Here is a 19575-nt window from a genome sequence, read left to right on the forward strand (position 1 = left end):
ATAATATAATTTATATTTAATAGATATAACATTTAATAGATATAACAGTCCATAATAAGTCATATAACCAATCAAATATTCAAATTTCATAACATAAATATAAACGAAAATAATTTTTTCGTACCTTGTTAATTTTTCATGTCAAATTTCATAACAGAAAAAAATTGATTTATAAATGATGTTTTTTACTTTTAGTTAATAAAATAAAATTAAGACTAAAACAAAAAAACGTGTCCGAGTCTGTCTGAGCGTTGACCACATGTCGAAAAAATGTGTCGGAGAGTTGACCACGTGTTTCAAAATATTGATCGCGTGTCGAAGCGTGTTCGTATCGGACACGTGTCCGACACACATTATTCAAAAATTTTAACGAGTCCTTGCTTTGTAGGTTGTGAGTTGTGACATTTGACATGTAATTAAATTTTGACTTCACGATAAAATAGAATGAGAAAGTTAGGAGAGATGCATTTAGGTAGCACCAAGGAGAAGAAAAATTATCACGCTTTATTTAATTTATTTCTACTGGATTTTCAACACATTTTATAGAAAAGGATGAAGACTGTTGATATTCAGAGAGAAGAAATGGAATGTAGTAAAAACTGGATTCATTGATCTGAAAAATCTAATTGCTACTTACATACGTATCTTACATACATAACTACCAGTACACATAGATAAGATAAACAAACTCGCTAACTGAAAACAGTTTATGTAAAGTCCTAACTAAATCATATAGCTCCGCAACTTTCGTGGCATCTTTTCTATCATGATTGGTTGCTTTAATAAGATGATTATTAAAGGAAACTAAATTGGGTTCTGTATTGGGCTTGGTTTGTTGCAATTCACTGGGCCACCTTATGTTGGGTAATACCCCTCACAAGTGGGACGAAGCAAATTGAAAAGGCCTAACTTGAAGATGATTGGGAGGAAAGACTTCGACGACAATGACTTTGTAAATATGTCGGCAAGTTGAGCAGCAGAAAACACAGGAAGAAGATGAAGGAGACTAGAGCGAAGTTTCTCTCGGGTGACATGACAATCGATCTCGATGTGCTTAGAGCGCTCATGAAAAGCTGGATTATGAGCCTAAGTATATAGCTGACTTATTATCGCAATAAACCGAAGCAGGTTTAAGCCATGGAAGGTGCAAATCGTGGAACAAGTGTTGGAGCCAATGAGGCTCACAAGTCAGAGTGGCGAGAGCTCTGTATTTTGCTTCAGAGGAAGAACGCGAAACAATTGTTTGCTTCTTGGAACGCCAGGCAACCAAAGAAGAACCAATGAAAATGCAGAGACCTGTAACTGAGCGACGCGTATCAGGGCAAGATGCCCAATCTGAATAGCTGAAAGCTCAAACCTGAATGTCTGTGTTTGTAATGGATGAGCTATGAATTGACTCAATTGTTGCACTACAAAGGTGATATCAGGCTGTGTCGTAGTTAGGTAGAGAAGCCTACCAACTAGGCGACCATAAGCAATGGCATCTTCAAGAGGAACACCATCGGTTCGACTTAAAGACAGATTAGAATCAATGGGAGTGATACATGGCTTTGTAGCTAGAAGACCTGCATCAGAGAGAATTTCAAGGGCGTAATTACGTTGATTGAGGTGAATGCCATGTTTTGACCGAGATACCTTTAGACCCAAGAAATATCTCAATGCACCAAGATCTTTAATACAAAACTTGTCATGAAGAAATTCTTTTACATGTTGAATTTCATGTGAAGAATTCCCAGAAAGGACAATGTCGTTCACATAAACCAGAAGTACTATAAATTCAGAACCCTGTTGCAAAGTGAACATGGAATGGTCTGCCTGGGCTTGTACATATTCAAGGGACAAAAGAGCTGAAGATAGCTTGTTGTACCATTGACGACTAGCCTGTCGTAGTCCATAGAGGGACTTATTTAGATGGCAAACCTTGTTTGGTGCAGTGAGTACAAGTCCTTTTGGAGGATCCATATAAACCTCTTCGTGAAGATCATCATGGAGAAAGACATTGTCCACGTCAAGTTGTTCAAGGAGCCATCCCTTTGCTGTGGCAACAGAGAGAAGAACACGAAGGGATGTAAGTTTTGCAACAGGTGAGAACGTATCAAAGAAGTCCACACCTTCTAGTTGCGTAAAACCCTTAGCAACTAATCTTGCTTTGTATCTTTCAATTTCTCCATTCGATTTATACTTGACTTTGTAGACCCATTTACATCCAATGGGTGTTTTACCTGGTGGAAAATCAACTATCGTCCATGTATTGTTAAGAGCTAAGGCAGAAAGTTCTTTGTCCATAGCAATTTTCCACTGATTACTTTTAATTGCTTAGTTGTATGTACGAGGTTCTTCATGAGTGGTGATAGTGAGACAAAAATGCTTATATGAAGGTGTACAACAATTGTAAGATAAAACATGAGATAAAAGGATTATGAATAGGGTATGTTATGGAGTTACCTGATAACAAATGATCCTGCTTTGTCGCGGATAGGCTATAGAGATAGACTCGTAGATACCGAGGGGGTTGATGGGAACGAGCAGAACGATGAACATGATGTATTGGCTTATCTTGGTTTGTAGATGCTATTTGATGGGTATGATCTGGTGTATTTGGGTCATCATGTTGGGTTCCGATTATTATGGGTATGGCTAGTATAATATCGTTATACAGAGGAATGTCTGAAGTGGATCTAGGTAGGTTGGTGTCATTGTGTGTGGGAATGTCTGAAGAGTTAGATGTAGGAGATGAAATGGAAATATTGTTTCATGAAATATAATGTTTCTAGAAAGAAAAAGCTCATTAGATTTTAGATCATATAGAAGATACCCCTTTGTGCCATCTCGAAAACCCAAAAATATTGTCTTTCTTGCACGTGGTGAGAACTTTGTCCTATGAGCCAAAATGGTTGAAGCATAAGAAAGGCACCCAGATACTCTTAAGTGAATGAGTAAAGGTGGCTCATTATGAAGTCTTCCATATGGGGACTTATTGGCAAGCATTGGAGAGCAAGTGTGATTTATCACATGCACTGCGTGAGTCACTGCATAACACCACAAAGAAGTAGGAAGATGAGCTTGGAAAAATAATGCACGTGCAACATTCATGATATGTTGATGTTTACATTCAATAACCCCATTGTGGGGTTTCGACGCATGTCCGTTGGTGAGCTATTCCTTCTTGAGCATAGAATTGATTCATAATGAATTCAGGTCCATTATCATATCTTATAATTTTGACATGGACATCAAACTGGTTCTTAACAAATCTGATAAACTGTTGTAGATGTGTACGAGTCTCAGCTTTAGTTTGCATAAGAAATATCCAGGCAAAATGAGAGAAATCATCAACTATTGTATGAAAATATTGGTGTCCATGAACAGATTTAACAGAGTAAGGACCCCATATATCTACATGTAACAAATGGAAAATCTATGTAGATTTCATAATGCTAGAATTGAAAGGCAACTTATGTTGTTTAGCTATATGACAGACATCACATGGACTAATATGGACAGAAGGTATAAAGGGAAATTGAGTAGCCATAAGGTGTAGAACATCTTTTGATACGTGCCCCAATCTTCGATGCCAAAGAGAGGAGCATCTTTATTCTGAACTGCATTATAAATGGAACTATAGGCTTTGGATTTCTTGGTTTCTTGGTTTCTTGTACTATCACATATAACCCATTTTTACGCTTAGTAGAACTAATCGTCGCTTGGTAACCTTGGATTTTCTGTTGAATAATACAAGAAGTGTCATTGAAAGTGATAATGCAAGGAATGAAGTTAAACAATTTTGTAACTGACATCAGATGAATATAGAACTCAGGTACATAAAGTACATCATGAAGTGTAAGCAATGTAGAAATACTGACTGTACCAGAAATGATGGCATTTATTTGGGAACCATTAGGAAGAGAAATAGGTATAGGCTGAATTTTATGATAAGATGAAAAATTTGATAAATGGTGTTTGATGTGATCTGTTGCTCCTGTGTCAACCACCCAATCAATACCTGTTATACCTAATGGATTAGTGTCAGTGTGCAAATGATAAACAAAAGCTGCATTAGCAAGGTGTGGTTGTGACACATTTTCTGACGTATTGGACTTCTGCAGTAAATTCAGGATTTGTTGGTATTGATCTTGAATGAGGCTTATTGAGGGAACTTCTTGTTGTACATTTTGTAATGAAGTAGTTGTAGTTACATTAGCAGCTGAAGGACCTCCAATTCTTTTGTAACCTTATGGAAAACCATGAAGAGTGTAATACGTCTCTATAGTATGATTACTCTTATTGCAGTGTGTGCAAATTTTTGTGCCATTAGATCCTTGTCCTCCATTGCTACGACCACGTCCCCTATAGTTTCTGTTTCCATTGAAAGCACCTCTTCTGGATTGATCTCCTAACATAGCTAGAGCCTAAGGATTGTTTGGAAAATTTGTGCCATTTTCAGATTGAAACTGCCTTTCTTGTTATGTCACCAGAGAAAAGGCTTTTGTCACATTTGGTAACGGATCAAGAAACATTAATTGTGATCGTACATGAGCATATTTCTCATTCAGACCTCTAAAAAATATGATAGGATGATCATTCTCACGATTCAATCGCATCTGTGTTACAGAACCACAAACGCATGGAATAGCTAGATTGGGAGGTGGTCTCAAATTTTCTAATTCCTCCCACATAATTTTGAGTTGAGTGAAATACTCACTTATGGACTTTTCTCCTTGACAAAGTTTGTAAAGATCTCCTTGAAGATCACAAACACAGAAGATATCAGCTTGAGAGAAACGATCTTGCAGATTTCTCCATACATCTGACGCCTTCTCAATACATAGTATAGACTGAGCAATTGTTTGTGTAATGGATCTGTGAATCCATCCTACGATCATAGTATTGCATCGATCCCAAGCTGGAAATTCATGATATTCTTCAGGTGGAGGAATGATGGCTCCACTGATAAATCCAAGCTTGTTCTTGGATCTTAAAGCCATAGTCATGGCACGAGACCAAGCATGATAATTGGCTCCATTGAGGAGAGGAGTAATAAGAACTTGAGATGGACTTTCATTGGAGTGTAAAAAGAACGGATGAGCTAAATTTGTCAAGAATTCAGGAAGAGGATTTTGATCAGCCATAGTAAATTTGGAATCAAGAACAATTATCAATCAACGAAACAAGAACTGTTATAACGAATTGATTCAAGAAAAATTATGATCCACTGAAGCAGATACCAGAGCTCTTTAGAGCTCTGATACCATGTTGATATTCAGAGAGAAGAAATGGAATTTAGTAAAAACTGGATTCATTGATCTGAAAAATCTAATTGCCACTTATATACATATCTTACATATATAGCTACCAGTACACATAGATAAGATAAACAAACTCGCTAACTGAAAACAATTTAAGTAACATCCTAACTAAATCATATAGCTCCGCAGCTTACGTGGCATCTTTTCTATAATGATTGGTTGCTTTAATAAGATAATTATTAAAGGAAACTAAATTGGATTCTATATTGGGCTTGGTTTGTTGCATTTCACCGGGCCACCTTATGTTGGGTAATAAAGACATAGGAGAATGTAAGAGTGAGGACGCATCCCTTCTTATTAATAAAAAATAAGATAAGTAGAAACATCGATTATGCAATATTGAAAGTTATGGGAAGTTGCGTTATAATTCTCAACTTTATGTGTGTATTTAAGAGTTGCGTTATGATAATTTTATAATTAATTGATGCATTTAAGGGTACGATTTCAGAATGGGGGTAGCATAAAAATGATTCTTTGAGCATTGTCTTTTCGCTTGATAAGGTACAGTTTTGTAATTTCATACTTTTTGTTTTAACTGTTTATAAAGACTATTTTAGACCGATCTTAGTTGTTGTTGAATTTCTAAACATTAATTATTTATGTTTTTCAAGAATTAAGATACTTCATACCTATCCCAATTCGTCAGTTTAATCAATTTTCGTTGTGTTTTGGCATTATGAATGCATAACACTCTACGCTCGCAGTGAGGTTTGACAAATAATGTCATTTAAATAATTTTTTAACACATAATATAAAAGATATTAAATAAAAAATATACTTAACATTTTAAAAACAAAATAATAGTTGTCTTAGTTGATAATTAAAAAAAAATGAATTAGGAAAACTTCAAATTATACACAACAAATTCCATGTGCTTTCGTATTCTTTTTCCATGGCTCCTTTGATTCAAGATCACTTAATCTAGACACTTTCAAATTAAAGTATATATAGCTTCCAAGATTCCATGCCAAACATATGAATTCTATACATTTATTGCAATATTTGGAAACGATATGAATGTTGTATATATGTCTTCTTGTTGTGACACTTACAAAAACCTCATTTGTCTGTCTTCTTGGTATGATATCTATAAAAACGTTGCATATTTATTTCTATTAATTTGGACACTGATAGAATCGTATTTTGTCCCCCCTCCCCCATTTTTGTACGGTATGATATCCATATATGGTCGTTGTAGGTTGCCGTACGTGGATTCGAACCCCGAACCGTGAGCTCGGTGGGTTGCCTTTGGTACCGGACCAAGAGGGATTGTGTGAGTATTTTAAATCATGCATTTATGCTTGAGAATTGGCATGAAATTGTTGAATGGGAGTTGATTGGGAATGTCCTCTGCGTAGGTATTTCTGTTGTGTAACGAGCTCGGAATATATATTGCAGTGGAGCTACGTTGAGAGGATTATACAGGTAACCTCTTGGTACTGGGGCTTGATCCCCTTGTGTGTTCCACAATGTCCGTTGAGGGTGATGGTAGGTAGTGTATGTAAGTAATATAGGATCACATGTTCATGCATATAGTATGTGTGTTGGTACATAGGATGTGCCGTGTCTCTTACCAGTAGACAGTTTGCCTTCGGGCGTTACGGACTTCCACTGGATAGGTCTCCGAGAGGGAGTCCCAGTTGACCTAGGGTCGTGGTGTGTGATCCGGATAGGAGCACACTAAGAAGTCTCGGGTGTATATGGATGGAGGGGTGCCTTGGTTAGATGTTATGGGAACACGCCTTGGTTGAGACCCGTAGGCTTATATGCCGAGCCAATAGGCTGGACGTTGTGTGGTATTGGCATCGACCATTCCAGCTTCGTCGTATTTTGTATCCCTATGTTCCCCTGTTTCTCTAAATCCCTTGCTTTATCCCGTTTTCAAGATGTTATTTTATGTTATTTATATGTATCGAAGTGAACCATTGGGCGGAGTATTCTCCAGAATCTCTGAGTTACTGAGATATATTCGTATATCTCACCCCGTCTTGGGGGCATTATTTCAGGAGGTAGCAGTGGTGCAGGAGCGGTGGGCAAGAAGCCCATGGGATGACTGAGACATAGGAGTATTTATTTTGTATTTTGGTGGCCATTGAGCCTAGGCTAGACTTAGGGCATGAATATTGCATATGGTTGTAGGAGGAGATTTATTGTCATATTTGTTCATGTCATTTTGCCTAAGTCTAGTCACATATGTCATTTTGAGGTTTATTCATTATGTTGTATTTAAAGATTATGGGTTGTAAAATGTAATATTTCATTTGGAAGTTGTAATTTGTACATGAATACTTGATGTAATATGGAAGCATGTAATATGATGAAAGGGCAATAGGCCTATTTTAGGATTATGATTATATGTATGTTTAGAAAATGCATGCAAATGGACATTGGTGATTGAAATATGCTAAGTGTAAATAAAGTAAGCAATATGATATGAATTGAGTAATTTAATATAAACTGTGATGGGTTGTAAGAGCCCCAAGGCATTGTTGGTCCTTGTGTGTGCTACCCAATGATTATTAGGTACATTTGAGGTCATAGAGCACTTGTACAAATTTGAGAATTTTTGGAAAAACAAAGGAAACTCTGGCGAATTTTCTAGAAATTGGCAGAATTTAGGCAAACTTTGGGAGAGCATATCTCCCTCCATAGAGGTACGATAGGGACGTACCATACACCATTTTGAAGCTTGAGATGTCCTCTATCTTGTGTTAAAATTTGAGAAAATTATGGGTTGAGTGTCGGCCTGTAAAGGGCAGTGAACTCGGACTATACAGTGGGCTACTGCACATTGGGCAGTTCTGGACCGAAATTGGAAAGTTTATTCCCGCTTCGTTTCTTGGTCAAATTAGGTTTATGATATATAAAATTGAAGCTTGAGGTGTCTAGTTTGTTGTATAAAAGTTTTAGAGGAATTGGTTGAGTATATTCTCTGCAGTAATTGTTTTAGTGAAGGATGTTTTGAGCTATTTTGGGGTTGGCTGGCAGATTTGCTTGTCCAACTTTAAACAGCGATATCCGGAGCAAACGAGAACTTTATGACTCGTGTGATAGCTTCCTAGAAAGGTAATTGAGTCTATAATAACATACTAAAATATGGGAGACTTTTTATATGCGGTTTGTCTTCAGAAAATTAAAGAGCGAACCATGTTCGGATAGGTAGAAAACGTAAAAGGGAGATTTTGGCTAAGTGGGTTTATGGGAACTCCTTAGTGACTTGAGAGATGTAAAATAAGTTATAAAAGTAGTTTAAATAATTATTTCGCAAATAGTTTATAGTTACGGTCACATCTTTTATTTATTACGCTTTTTATTGTTTTAAACGCTCGCGTAATAAACGCAAAACGTTTACTCGCATTTTTATAAAGGAACTACTGTGATTGTAACTGCGCTTAATATCATAATTAATGTTAACAATACCGGTGTACAACGGGCTATTACAATAAATTTTGCATCAAGTGTTCGAATAAGATGATTTTATTTATTACACGATACTTTTCGAGATCTACGTGCTTTGGTAAAAAAAATTTCCAAAAAATATTTTCTTGTGCCTTGTTTAGCATATTTTATCTTTGTAAATGATATTATTTAATTCTTATTCTTATTTTCACTTTTCAACACTAATAAATAATCCTTCGAGAATTTGCTAACGGGTAAATCTCTAAAATTACGTGGAATAAAAGAAAATCACTTGATTCGAATACCCTAGTCCCAAAAGTTATGGTATTTCCAAATTTTACGGTAAAACTACCAAAATTTTATGTCATGTGTCATCATAGTGTGAGTCTCAAAACTCGCTGCCAGTTCCAAACTGCCTGCCACGTGTCGATTTTGTTAAAAGCACTATGGTTACTTTGACCACCATAATTGTTGCCACTAACAGCAAATTTGGTAGCCTTAAGAAATGTGCCACATTGCAAACGAAACCTGGCGACAACCGGTAGCGGATTTGACAATATGGTCAAAGTCCCTTTGTACAAATGTCATGTTTATGTTAACGGAAACATTGATTTAAAATCACTATCATGAACTTTCAATTTTGTGTAAGACACCTGAACTTTTTTTTATGATGAGAATTAAACACATAACTTAATACAAGCTACTCAAATTTCTTATCACTAGATCAATCCTAATCTCTTTTAACTTCTTTTTTTCTTTGGATACAAGACACCCTGAACTTTGATACACTTTAAAAGAAATATTTTTATTATCTTTTGTCTTGAAATGTAAAACTAATTAAAAACAACAAACAAATTAATAAAAAAAAAACCAAACGAATTCATCATTATTGTAATACTTTAAGTAGTAAACACTAAAGTTTAAAAAATCAAAAAATTTAGCTATCCTCCGTGAAAAACAGAAAAATAACAGCAAAATTAAAAAAAGAAGTTGTAATCACTATGAGATAAAAAATTCACTTTAAAGGTGTTTGTACATTTCTTCACAACAAAAGTTAAATTAAAAAAATTATACATATATTGAAAAAAAAATGTAAACCAATGGTATAATTCTTCATTTGTATTAATGAGCACAGGGGTAATACTGTTTAACATAATTCGTTGACATGACATGAGAAATTCATATTTGGATCGAATCGTTTTCAAATTTATGTTATGTTTAACTTTTCATGATGGTAAAAATTGACATTAAAATGTTCGTATCATATCGGATGTCAACTTGCAAAAAATGACATTGACCCAAATAATATTCTTCTATATTATTTATATAGTGTTGTGTCGTTCAACACGACATTAATAAATAAAATATACAATACATTGATTATTTATATTATATCATGTCGTGTTAATTCACATAATAAATAATTCATTTTGAGGTGACGGGTTATTCATGTAGTATTTGATATGCCTCCAGCATATATATGATTTTAAGCCAAAAAGAGAAAGAATCTTGATCAATCTTGAATGAAAAGGCCCATAATGGCTATTAAATTGATAAATCGTAATAAGGTATCTTGTCACTAATTTTTTTATATTTTTTTAGGAAAAAGTACAAGAAAAGGGGCCCAAATTAATAGCAAAGGGAAGACACAAGTCTGAAGCCACCGCGCTACTAGCGCGACACTGGCGCTATCAGCGCCAGCATCACCTTTCAACATAGTACAACCGCGCTATCAGCGCGAGATTCACGCTAGTAGCGCGAAGCCACTGCCTCCAAACATAATTCTCACGCCATCAGCGCCAAACTGGCGCTAGTAGCGCGGGAAGCACGTGACAGTTTTTAATCAGGACTCAAAATGTATCTGGAGGAGATTCTAAACAAAGATATGATCAAGATTTGGACCAAGAAAACAAATTCTAAAAAAAGGGACTGAAAACCCTTAGAATATAATCTTTGGCTGGAGAGAATTGTGAGAATCAGAGAATTGAGAGAATTTTTGGAGGCTCACGCTGGAGATCAGGATTCCACAGAATTTGAATATCGAAGACAATTGATTCTTCCTCTTCCTCTTCATCTTCATCTTTTCTATTTCTTTTATGAATTCTTTTTATTATTTTGAATTGTTAATGTCAGATATGTCTGACTAATTTCTTTTTGTAGTTGGGATCACAGATCCAATGTGAATCCTTTATAGTTTTTAAATTGTTTTTATAATTAATTTAATTTGTTTAGTTTTATTCTGCCTGTATTAATTTTTCTCTATCCTTTCTAGAATTGATCGCTCTATTTATAGGGTTTTGAGGGTTAGAGCTCACAATAAAAATATTGGGGTTTTAATCTTGACAAGGGTAGAATAACAATCTGTGTATGATCTAGACATATGCTTACATAGATTGCAGACTTTTTAAATTCATTTGCTTAATGCTTAATTCAAGAGGAATTACTAGGACACTAGGATTCTAATTGGGTAAAAGGGTTGAATACACTAAGACATCAGGGTTCAAGTACTTAATAGGGAAATAATGAATTATCTGAGCTAATAAATTAATTGGTTATAAAATTCAGTTTAGAATTATAAGGGAGGATCGGAGGTGAAGTGAATCCTGACTGTAGTTTCTCTTACAATTTTAATTACTTATATTTTCTTTGACATTCTTGATCTTTTCTTGCATGCTTTTGATTATCATAGTTTCTTTAATTTCAGTCAACAAATATTATCTCAATTAAACTGGATTTTTCAAATTAAGGGAAATAGTTAAATTAATAATTGGTGCATTAATGCTTGAGGGAACGATACTTTACTTCCACTTTTATTACTTGAAACGAATGGTATACTCAACAAGTTTTTGGTGCCGTTGCTGGGGATTAATTACGCCAATATTAATTTTAACTTTCAATCTTTGAGATTGAAATTTTATTTTTCTTTTGTTACTGATTTGATTTCTCTCTTTTATGCAAGGTAAAGTTAACCGTGAATCTTTACAGTTTGATTCAGAAATTGAGAAGACTGCAAAGAAGAATAGGAAGCTAGCCAAGCTAAGGAAGCAAGATGAGTCCTCGAGTTCAGAGCCAAAAGCAGAACCCGAGATGCAGGAAATAATCTGTCACATCATGAAGAGGAGTTGATGGAGTCCATCCTCACTCCTAATTTCACATGATCAAACTCGAGTATCGTGAGACCAACGATCGCGACTAATAATTTTGAAATCAAGCCAGTGTTGGTCACACTGATTGAGCGATATCAGTTCAAAGGAGAGGATGCTGAAGATCCTCATGAGTTTCTTGACAGATTCTTGATGGTCTGTGATACTGTCAAGAACAACGGGGTGTCAGAAGATGCACTCCGACTGCGTTTGTTTCCATTTACAGTGATAGAAGGAGCACTCAGATGGATGGAGCAGTAACCAGCAAACAACATCAGCACGTGGGAAGATTTAGCTGCGAAGTTCTTAGCTCAATTCTTCCCAATGACGAAGTATAACAGGTTGGTGAATGAAATCACCAATTTCATCCAATCTGATGGAGAGACTCTGTGTGCAGCCTGGAAACGATTCAAAGAACTTCTAAGAAAGTGTCCTCAATACAAGTTGCGACCTGGAGAAAAAGTTCGAATCTTCTTCAACGGGATGACACCATCTTCAAGAATGGTTGTCAATGGTGCAGCTGGAGGTTCTATCAGGCAAAAGACACCTACTCAGACTTTGGAATTGATAGAGTCTGTGGCAAGAATGGAGAATGAGAGTATAACAGCTCAACCAAAGAGAGGAGTCCTCCAGTTAGAAAGTAATTATGCCATGCTAGCTGAGCAGAAGCTAATATCACAACAAATTGCTATTCTGAATAGTAAGCTTGAAAAACTTCAGGCTTCTATAGCTCAAGTTAAATCAGTATCCTGCGAATATTGTCAAGGAGAGCAGGAGACTAATGAGTGTAATGTACTCATTGGATCAGATCCAATTCAAGTTAATGGGATCTGGTATGATCAGAGAACTCAGCAGAATCCTCCAAGGAATCAAAACAATGCATTGGGGAATACTTTTATCTCTAAGTGGAAGAATCATAAAGGTCTGGACTACAAGTCAAATCAATATTTGCAACCTCTACCAATTCCACAGAATCAACCTTCTGAGTTAGAGAGAGCCTTGCTGCATTTGACAAAGTCCACTGATGTATTTATGAATGAGACAAGGTCTCATCACAAGTAGAGGTGGCAATATGGGTTGAACCCGACGGGTCAACCCGCCAACCCGCCAAAATGGGGCGGGTTGAGTTACACACTTCAACCCATCAACCCACTTCAACCCGCCCCGCCAAGATGTGGGTCAAAACGGGTTAGGGTCGGGTCGGGGCGGGTTAACCCGCGGGTTACCTTTTTAAAATTTAACATTAAAAATTATTGTTATATAATATTACTATTAGTAACCATTGTCTTCCGTAACCCTAAGACGCAGACCTCCAGCTGAGTGCCGACCAGCCGCCCCACCAGGAACCAGCGAGCGACCAGCCTCCGCACCGCAGTCCGCCGCCTCCTTGTAACAAATCTACTCGTTTGTCTTTCTCTTTCTCTCTCAGCTTTTTCTTCTCTGCTCTGCTCTGTTTCACAGTTTCTCTCTGTTCCCATTTGCATGCATTGTAAGTTTTGGTAACTTTTCTAGTGCCAATGGATTTGTTTTGTACTTATTTGCTTCAAGGGTTCTTTTTCTTTTCTTTTTTATTTTGTTCTGGCTTTTGCTTGATCATTTCAGAATTGCATTTGGAAAATTTAATCTTTTCCTTTCCGTGGCGTGTAGGTTGCTAGGATTTTCTTTTTAGTTCCAACCCACATTTTCTTTTGCGTTCTGATTATATAGGTATTGTTTAATTTATGTGAAAGTTTATTCTTTTCGTGAATTTTATTTTCATGGGTGATATTTCAAGTTATGTTTGTGGATGTTTCGTTTTATTAAATCAATTTTGCATTTTTCCCACTCTATTCTTCTTATTCTATCAATCGTTGTTTGTAATGGTGTGCTATTTGTGCAGCTATTTTATGCATAACTTATGGTGAAAGCCCAATGCTAATATAGTGAAGGAGGGGTGGGGTTTCTGTCTTTGCCATTACTGTAGGATAGGGTAATGGTAATCTATTTTGGTGTTTTGCTTATGGGCAGTTTCAATTTTCAAATGTGTCCCTGCTAGACATGCATAGGGGTTTAAGGGTTTTTATTGTATTTCTGCTTTATCCCTCTCTGTTCTGACTAGATTCCTTAAGAATTGTTCTGATTTTATTCTCTTTTCATGTTTGCTAGCTGTTGATTCATGTTTATAATTACTCTTGTTAGCTTTTGTCAATGTACATATGAACTCCAATACTCATAGCATATGTTGAAGCTGTTATATAGTCAGTACGCTTGGCAACTTAATTTAATTTAATTTTTTTGTGGCATATGCAAATCCAATTTCCAAATACATGTAATTGTTTATTGTACTTATACTCACCCAATCTTATTATTTTGTGCAGCACTTACTGTGTTAACAAATGGAATCAGTTAATAATTGTATTGATGTTGATGATCATGCTGAAAAGTTGGACTTTGAGATTGAAGAAGCATCTGCTTCGGTTGAACCGTCTATAAAAAAAGCCAAGTCATCAACATCAGAGTGTTGGAAATATTTCACAAAGATTGGACCGGGCAAAGATGGGATTGATAGGGCAAGATGCAATGCTTGTAAGCAAGAGTACAAAGTGGGTGGAAAGCAATATGGTACGTCAACTTTAAACCGCCACCTCTCTAAGTGCAAACAAATAAAATTTGAAGATGTTGGTCAAGTAATGTTAGATATGCAAGGCAAACTAAAATCTATGAAAATAGATCAAAGGATATCACGTGACATGTATGCTGAAGCGGTTATTGAGCATGGTATGCCCTTTAGGTTTGCTGAGTATAAGAAGTTTAGGCGTTGGCATTCCTACATATGTCCTGATTTGATTCATATTTCTAGAAATACTCTTAAAAAAGATGTCTACAATCTCTACTTGAAAGAAAAGGAGAAGCTTAAAAACACATTGGTTAGCATCCGTAATAAGATATGCCTAACTTCAGATTTATGGAAAACTGTTAATGGTAATGGTTACATATGTTTAACTGCTCATTATGTTGATACAAAATGGAGGTTAAACAGCAAAATTCTCAACTTCTGTCAGATGCCTCCTCCTCACACTGGATTTGAGCTGTCACAAAAAATACTTGATATGTTGAAGGACTGGGAAATAGAGAAGAAGATTTTTAGCATTACTTTGGATAATGCATCTGCTAATGACACTATGGTAGGTCTTTTGAGAAGTCAACTCAATATGCAAAATTGGTTGTTATGTGATGGAGTTTTTTTCATGTGCGTTGCTCTGCACATATATTGAATCTGATTGTTTAGGAAGGGTTGAAAGTTTCTAATGACGCTTTGTACAGAATCAGAGAGAGTGTCAGGTATGTAAAATATTCAGAAGGTAGAATGAAAAAATTTAAAGAAGGCATTGAACAAGTTGGTGGTGACAATACTTCAATTTGGCTGCGTTTAGATTGCCCTACTAGATGGAATTCCACTTATTTGATGCTTGAAAGTGTTCTAAAATATAAACGTGGGTTTGTATCTCTCCAATTGAGTGATAGAAATTATAAAGATTGTCCTACAACGGATGATTGGGAAAGAGGAGAGAAGCTTTGCCGGTTCTTGTAGCCATTTTATGAGATAACCAATTTGATTTCTGGAACTTCTTATCCTACTTCCAACTTGTATTTTCTGCAAGTTTGGAAAATTGAGTGCGTTCTAATTCGTATGGTAAGTGATGAAGATGAAGTTGTAAAGACCATGGCTCAAAAGATGATGAAGAAGTTTGAAAAATATTGGGATGAGTATAGTGTTGTGCTTGCACTAGGAACAGTTCTTGATCCTCGGATTAAGTTTTCTACAATATCTTATTGTTATAAAAAGATTGATGCTACTTCATCTGATGAGAAAATAGAAAATATAAGGACAAAGTTGTACGAGCTCTTTGAGAATTATACGAGCACAACTTCTTCCACTATCAATGCTCAAGTTGATGTTAGCTCTCAAGCTTCAAGCCAAGGATCAAAGGATAAGAAGGGGTGGTCTGATGAATTATATGAAGTAAGTTTATCTATATTTTAACATGATAATTTAATTACTTTGTATCTTGTAATTTTTTGAAATTTATCATATTTTAATTTTCATGTGTTTTCACTTGTAAAATATGATAGGAAATGAAAATGCACAACTATAACCTTGCAACTAATTCTGGAAGGTCTGACCTTGATGCTTATTTGGATGAGCCTGCATTGGTTTTTACACATTGGGAAAGTTTAGATACATTGCAATGGTGGAAGGATAATAGTAATCGCTACCCAGATCTCTCAGTAATGGCGCGTGACTTGTTAAGCATTCTCATTACCACTGTAGCGTCTGAATCTGCATTTAGCATTGGGGCACATGTCTTGAACAAATATAGAAGTAGCATGATATCAAAGAATGTCTCAGCTTTGATTTGTACTCGCAATTGGATGTCTGGTTTTGTTAGCGATGGTAACTTATTTAATTTAAATAAAATTATAATTTTATTTTAATTCATGATTGTTTGTCATTTTGATAATTCCACTTTTTGGATTGTTTTATGTAGATGAAAGTGATGATGACACTGATGACGACGAAGACGATGATGGGAACAAGATTTCAAGAACTAGAGTTCTAACTTCTAAAGGAGCATCTAATGCTGAATTATATTGTGGATGAGAATTTTGTTTTGTGATTGAGTGATTTTGATTTATCTGTTGTTGATTTAAATATGATTACGAGGGTGCTATTTTATCATTAGGTTTCTATTTTATCATTATATTTGTTGGTTGTTGTATTGTAGACTTGTAGTGCGGGATTGTGGTGCTGTGATGCTGTCATGTTTGCTTGATGTTGGGTTGAGACGTTGAGTTTTATTATTTATGCAAGAATTGAGTTCCTTTAGTTAATTAAGTTTTAATTGAATGAAATTACAATTAGGACACATTTGAGTTAGTGTTCTCTGCATATAAATAGTCATTTGCGGCATGTAAATAGTATATGGAAGAATGAGTAAATTATCTCTATTTTTTTCTGATTTTTTAATTAATATTTTGGTGGGTCAACCTGCCAACCCACCAACCCGCCAACCCAACAAGTTTTTTGGTGATTTGGCGGGCCAACTCGCCAACCCGCCAACCCACCTCAAAACGGGTTGGGTTGATATTTGCAACCCCCCATCCAATGGCGGGTTGGCCCGCCCCGCCCCGTTTTTGGCGGGCCGGGGCGGGTTGACCTGTTTTGCCACCTCTAATCACAAGAATCAAGATGCATCTATCAGAAACTTGGAGAGTCAAATTGGCCAACTTTCAAGACAACTAGCTGAGAGGATTCAAGGAACATTCCCTAGTGACACCATAATCAACCCAAGAGAGCACTGCAATGCCATCACTACCAGGAATGAGGAGCTAGAGAAAGAAGAAGTAGAAGTTTCTACAAGCAAGGATGAACAAGTTCAAAAGGATAAAGAAGAAGCAAAGGAGCAACCTCTGACAATTCAAAAGAAGCAATGAGATTTCTCACGTTTCGAAAAACCTCCATATCCCATGAAGCTCAAGCAACATGAGCAAAAGGAGAAATTGTCTAAATTTTTAGATATTTTTAAAAAATTACAAATTAACATTCCTTTTGCAGAAGCTCTGGAGCAAATGCCTTCGTATGCCAAGTTCCTGAAGGAGATATTATCTAAGAAGCGGAAGCTCACAGAGGATGAACCTGCTACACTAACAGAGGAGTGTAGTGCAATCATATAGAAAAATTTGCCTCCAAAATTGAAGGATCTAGGGAGCTTCAGTATTCCATGCACCATCAGCAAGACGACTATAGAGAAAGTCTTATGCGATCTTGGTGCCAACCCCTCAACCTAATGAAGAAGCTGAGAATTGATGAAGTAAAGCCAACGAGGATGAATGTTTAATTGGCCGACCGCTCAACAAAGCAAGCTCATGGTATTGTGGAAGATGTGCTCGTCAAGGTAAACAAATTTTTAATTCATGTTGATTTTGTTATTCTTGACATTGATGAAGATGTAAGTGTGCCTATGATCTTTGGGAGGCCATTCTTAGCAACCTTAGGAGCGCTAATCGATGTACCTAAGGGTGAATTGATAATGCACGTGGATGGAGAGCGAGCAACATTCAAGGTACTTACAAATGGAGCTCTATTGCCTGCATCTCAACCTAAAGATCAAGTTAACTTCATTGCGAAGAAAAAGGTTGAGGAAGGAAACAAGAAGGAAGTCCATCAGCGACATGAAGAAAGCAAGCCAAAGGTTAAGATAGAAAAGCCCAAGAGCAAAGAAAAAATGTGAAAACTAAGTTTAAAGTTCTTGAGAGTCCTCCTCCTCATCCACATGCATATGATTGTTATGGAAGGACATAATACTGGACCAAGAAGATTGAGTCATCAATAGTAACGTGCTTCCAACCACCATAATCACAAGGGGTACGTCAGGCTCGAGACGTTAAACAAGCACTAATTGGGAGGCAATCCAAAACCCATTTTCATTTTCATTTATTTAATTTTGATTAGGTAGTTTTAATTTTAGAAAGTGAGGTAAATGGTGAAAACAATGACAACAGGTGAAAAAGTATAAATCTGGGAATTGGCGCTATCAGCGCCAATCTGGCGCTAAAAGTAAGAGTGCCACAAGACTAAGAAAAAACAGTAAGCTCGCGCTTAAAGCGCGAGAGTGGCGATGTCAGTGCCATAATTTTCAAATATTACAGTAAGTTTGCCCTAACAAGCGCCAAGGAGGCGCTGTCAGCGCCAAAATCCCAGAAACTATTCGCGGTATACGCACGAAGTCCGCGCTTAAAGCGCAAGAAGGTCCACACTTCACCATTTATTTTGACTTTAGTATTTTCTTTTTATTTTGCTGTTTTGAGATTATGGTTTGATTATGTCTCTTCTTACATTCTGCTTTTATGATTATTCTGGTTGACGTTTAACAAGTGTGTGTGTGTGTGTTCCATCTGCATAGAAGTAGCTTCACTCGACTAATTTAGCTTATTGCTGGGGACAACAAAATTCTAAATCTGGGAATTGGGGCGCATATCAGATGCGGTAACTGCGAAATCACACAACAGAGACGTCTAACAGAAAAATTTTCTGTTAAAAAGGGGAGATACTTTAACCTTTTTTATTTATTCTACTATTTTAATTCATTTTAAAAAAAAATTAAAATAAAAGAGTAATAAATTCCTGAAAAAGCATTCCTGGATTTGCAAAAGCTTAATCAGTAATCAAATGGATTAAATCATAAGAAGTATAGGTGATATCTGTGGAGTAACAAAAAGTAATTGATGTCATAATCTGTGAGTCAGGATTGCTCGTTTGTATAACTTCTTTGATGAGGAATTTTTAGATAATGCTTGATGTGAAATTTCAAAATTAGATTCTAGCTTGAAATTAGACCTGTGAGAATTGAGCCTAAACAGTAATTTTCTTTAGAGAGTCCTCACTGTAGTAGTCTTCTAGAACTTGATCTATTTCTCCATATTGCATGAATTTACTGAGATGATAAAGGCACATTATTCTTATTAACTTTGAGCCAAATAGCCTACCTAGAAAGAATTTTCCATTGTTAGCCCCTTTGAGCCAAAGACTGATTGATTCAAATACCTGATGAAAGTTACTTAACCGTTTCCAAGTGACACACCTTGAAAGAAGTCGAAATGCTGATAAAAAGAAAAATAAAGGAAATTCTCAATGAAAAGTTAAGTAAGTGAAAAATGGAAAAAGAAAAATGGTCTGGCAAAATGCA

General features: G+C 36.1%; 1 protein-coding gene and 1 non-coding gene across 2 annotated transcripts; one reads left to right on the forward strand and one right to left on the reverse strand.

Moving 5' to 3' along the window:
* Positions 1–12187: 12187 nt before the first annotated feature.
* Positions 12188–12294, reverse strand: LOC133315758 (small nucleolar RNA R71). The gene has a single exon (XR_009752130.1). It is a non-coding gene; the product is annotated as a small nucleolar RNA R71 (small nucleolar RNA).
* Positions 12295–14223: 1929 nt separating this feature from the next.
* On the forward strand, positions 14224–15419 carry LOC133315732 (zinc finger BED domain-containing protein RICESLEEPER 3-like). The gene is made up of 3 exons (XM_061517394.1): positions 14224–15012; positions 15117–15169; positions 15275–15419. The coding sequence occupies exons 1-3, from the start codon at positions 14224–14226 to the stop codon at positions 15417–15419; spliced, it is 987 nt and encodes a 328-aa protein (XP_061373378.1).
* Positions 15420–19575: the final 4156 nt, after the last annotated feature.

This window comes from Gastrolobium bilobum, unplaced genomic scaffold (genome assembly GCF_033153095.1).
Source record: "Gastrolobium bilobum isolate Gb01-03AN ecotype WA unplaced genomic scaffold, APGP_CSIRO_Gbil_v1 utg31796, whole genome shotgun sequence".
NCBI lineage: Eukaryota > Viridiplantae > Streptophyta > Magnoliopsida > Fabales > Fabaceae > Gastrolobium > Gastrolobium bilobum.

What these genes read in the sequence shown, in the direction of transcription:
- LOC133315732 (XM_061517394.1), top strand. Translation starts at nt 14,224, where the DNA reads ATGGAATCAGTTAATAATTGTATTGATGTTGATGATCATGCTGAAAAG. An exon ending in CATCTGCTAATGACACTATG is followed by an intron (nt 15,013 to 15,116) that starts GTAGGTCTTTTG and finishes CTGATTGTTTAG; the next exon opens with GAAGGGTTGAAAGTTTCTAA. An exon ending in AGAATCAGAGAGAGTGTCAG is followed by an intron (nt 15,170 to 15,274) that starts GTATGTAAAATA and finishes TTGCCCTACTAG; the next exon opens with ATGGAATTCCACTTATTTGA.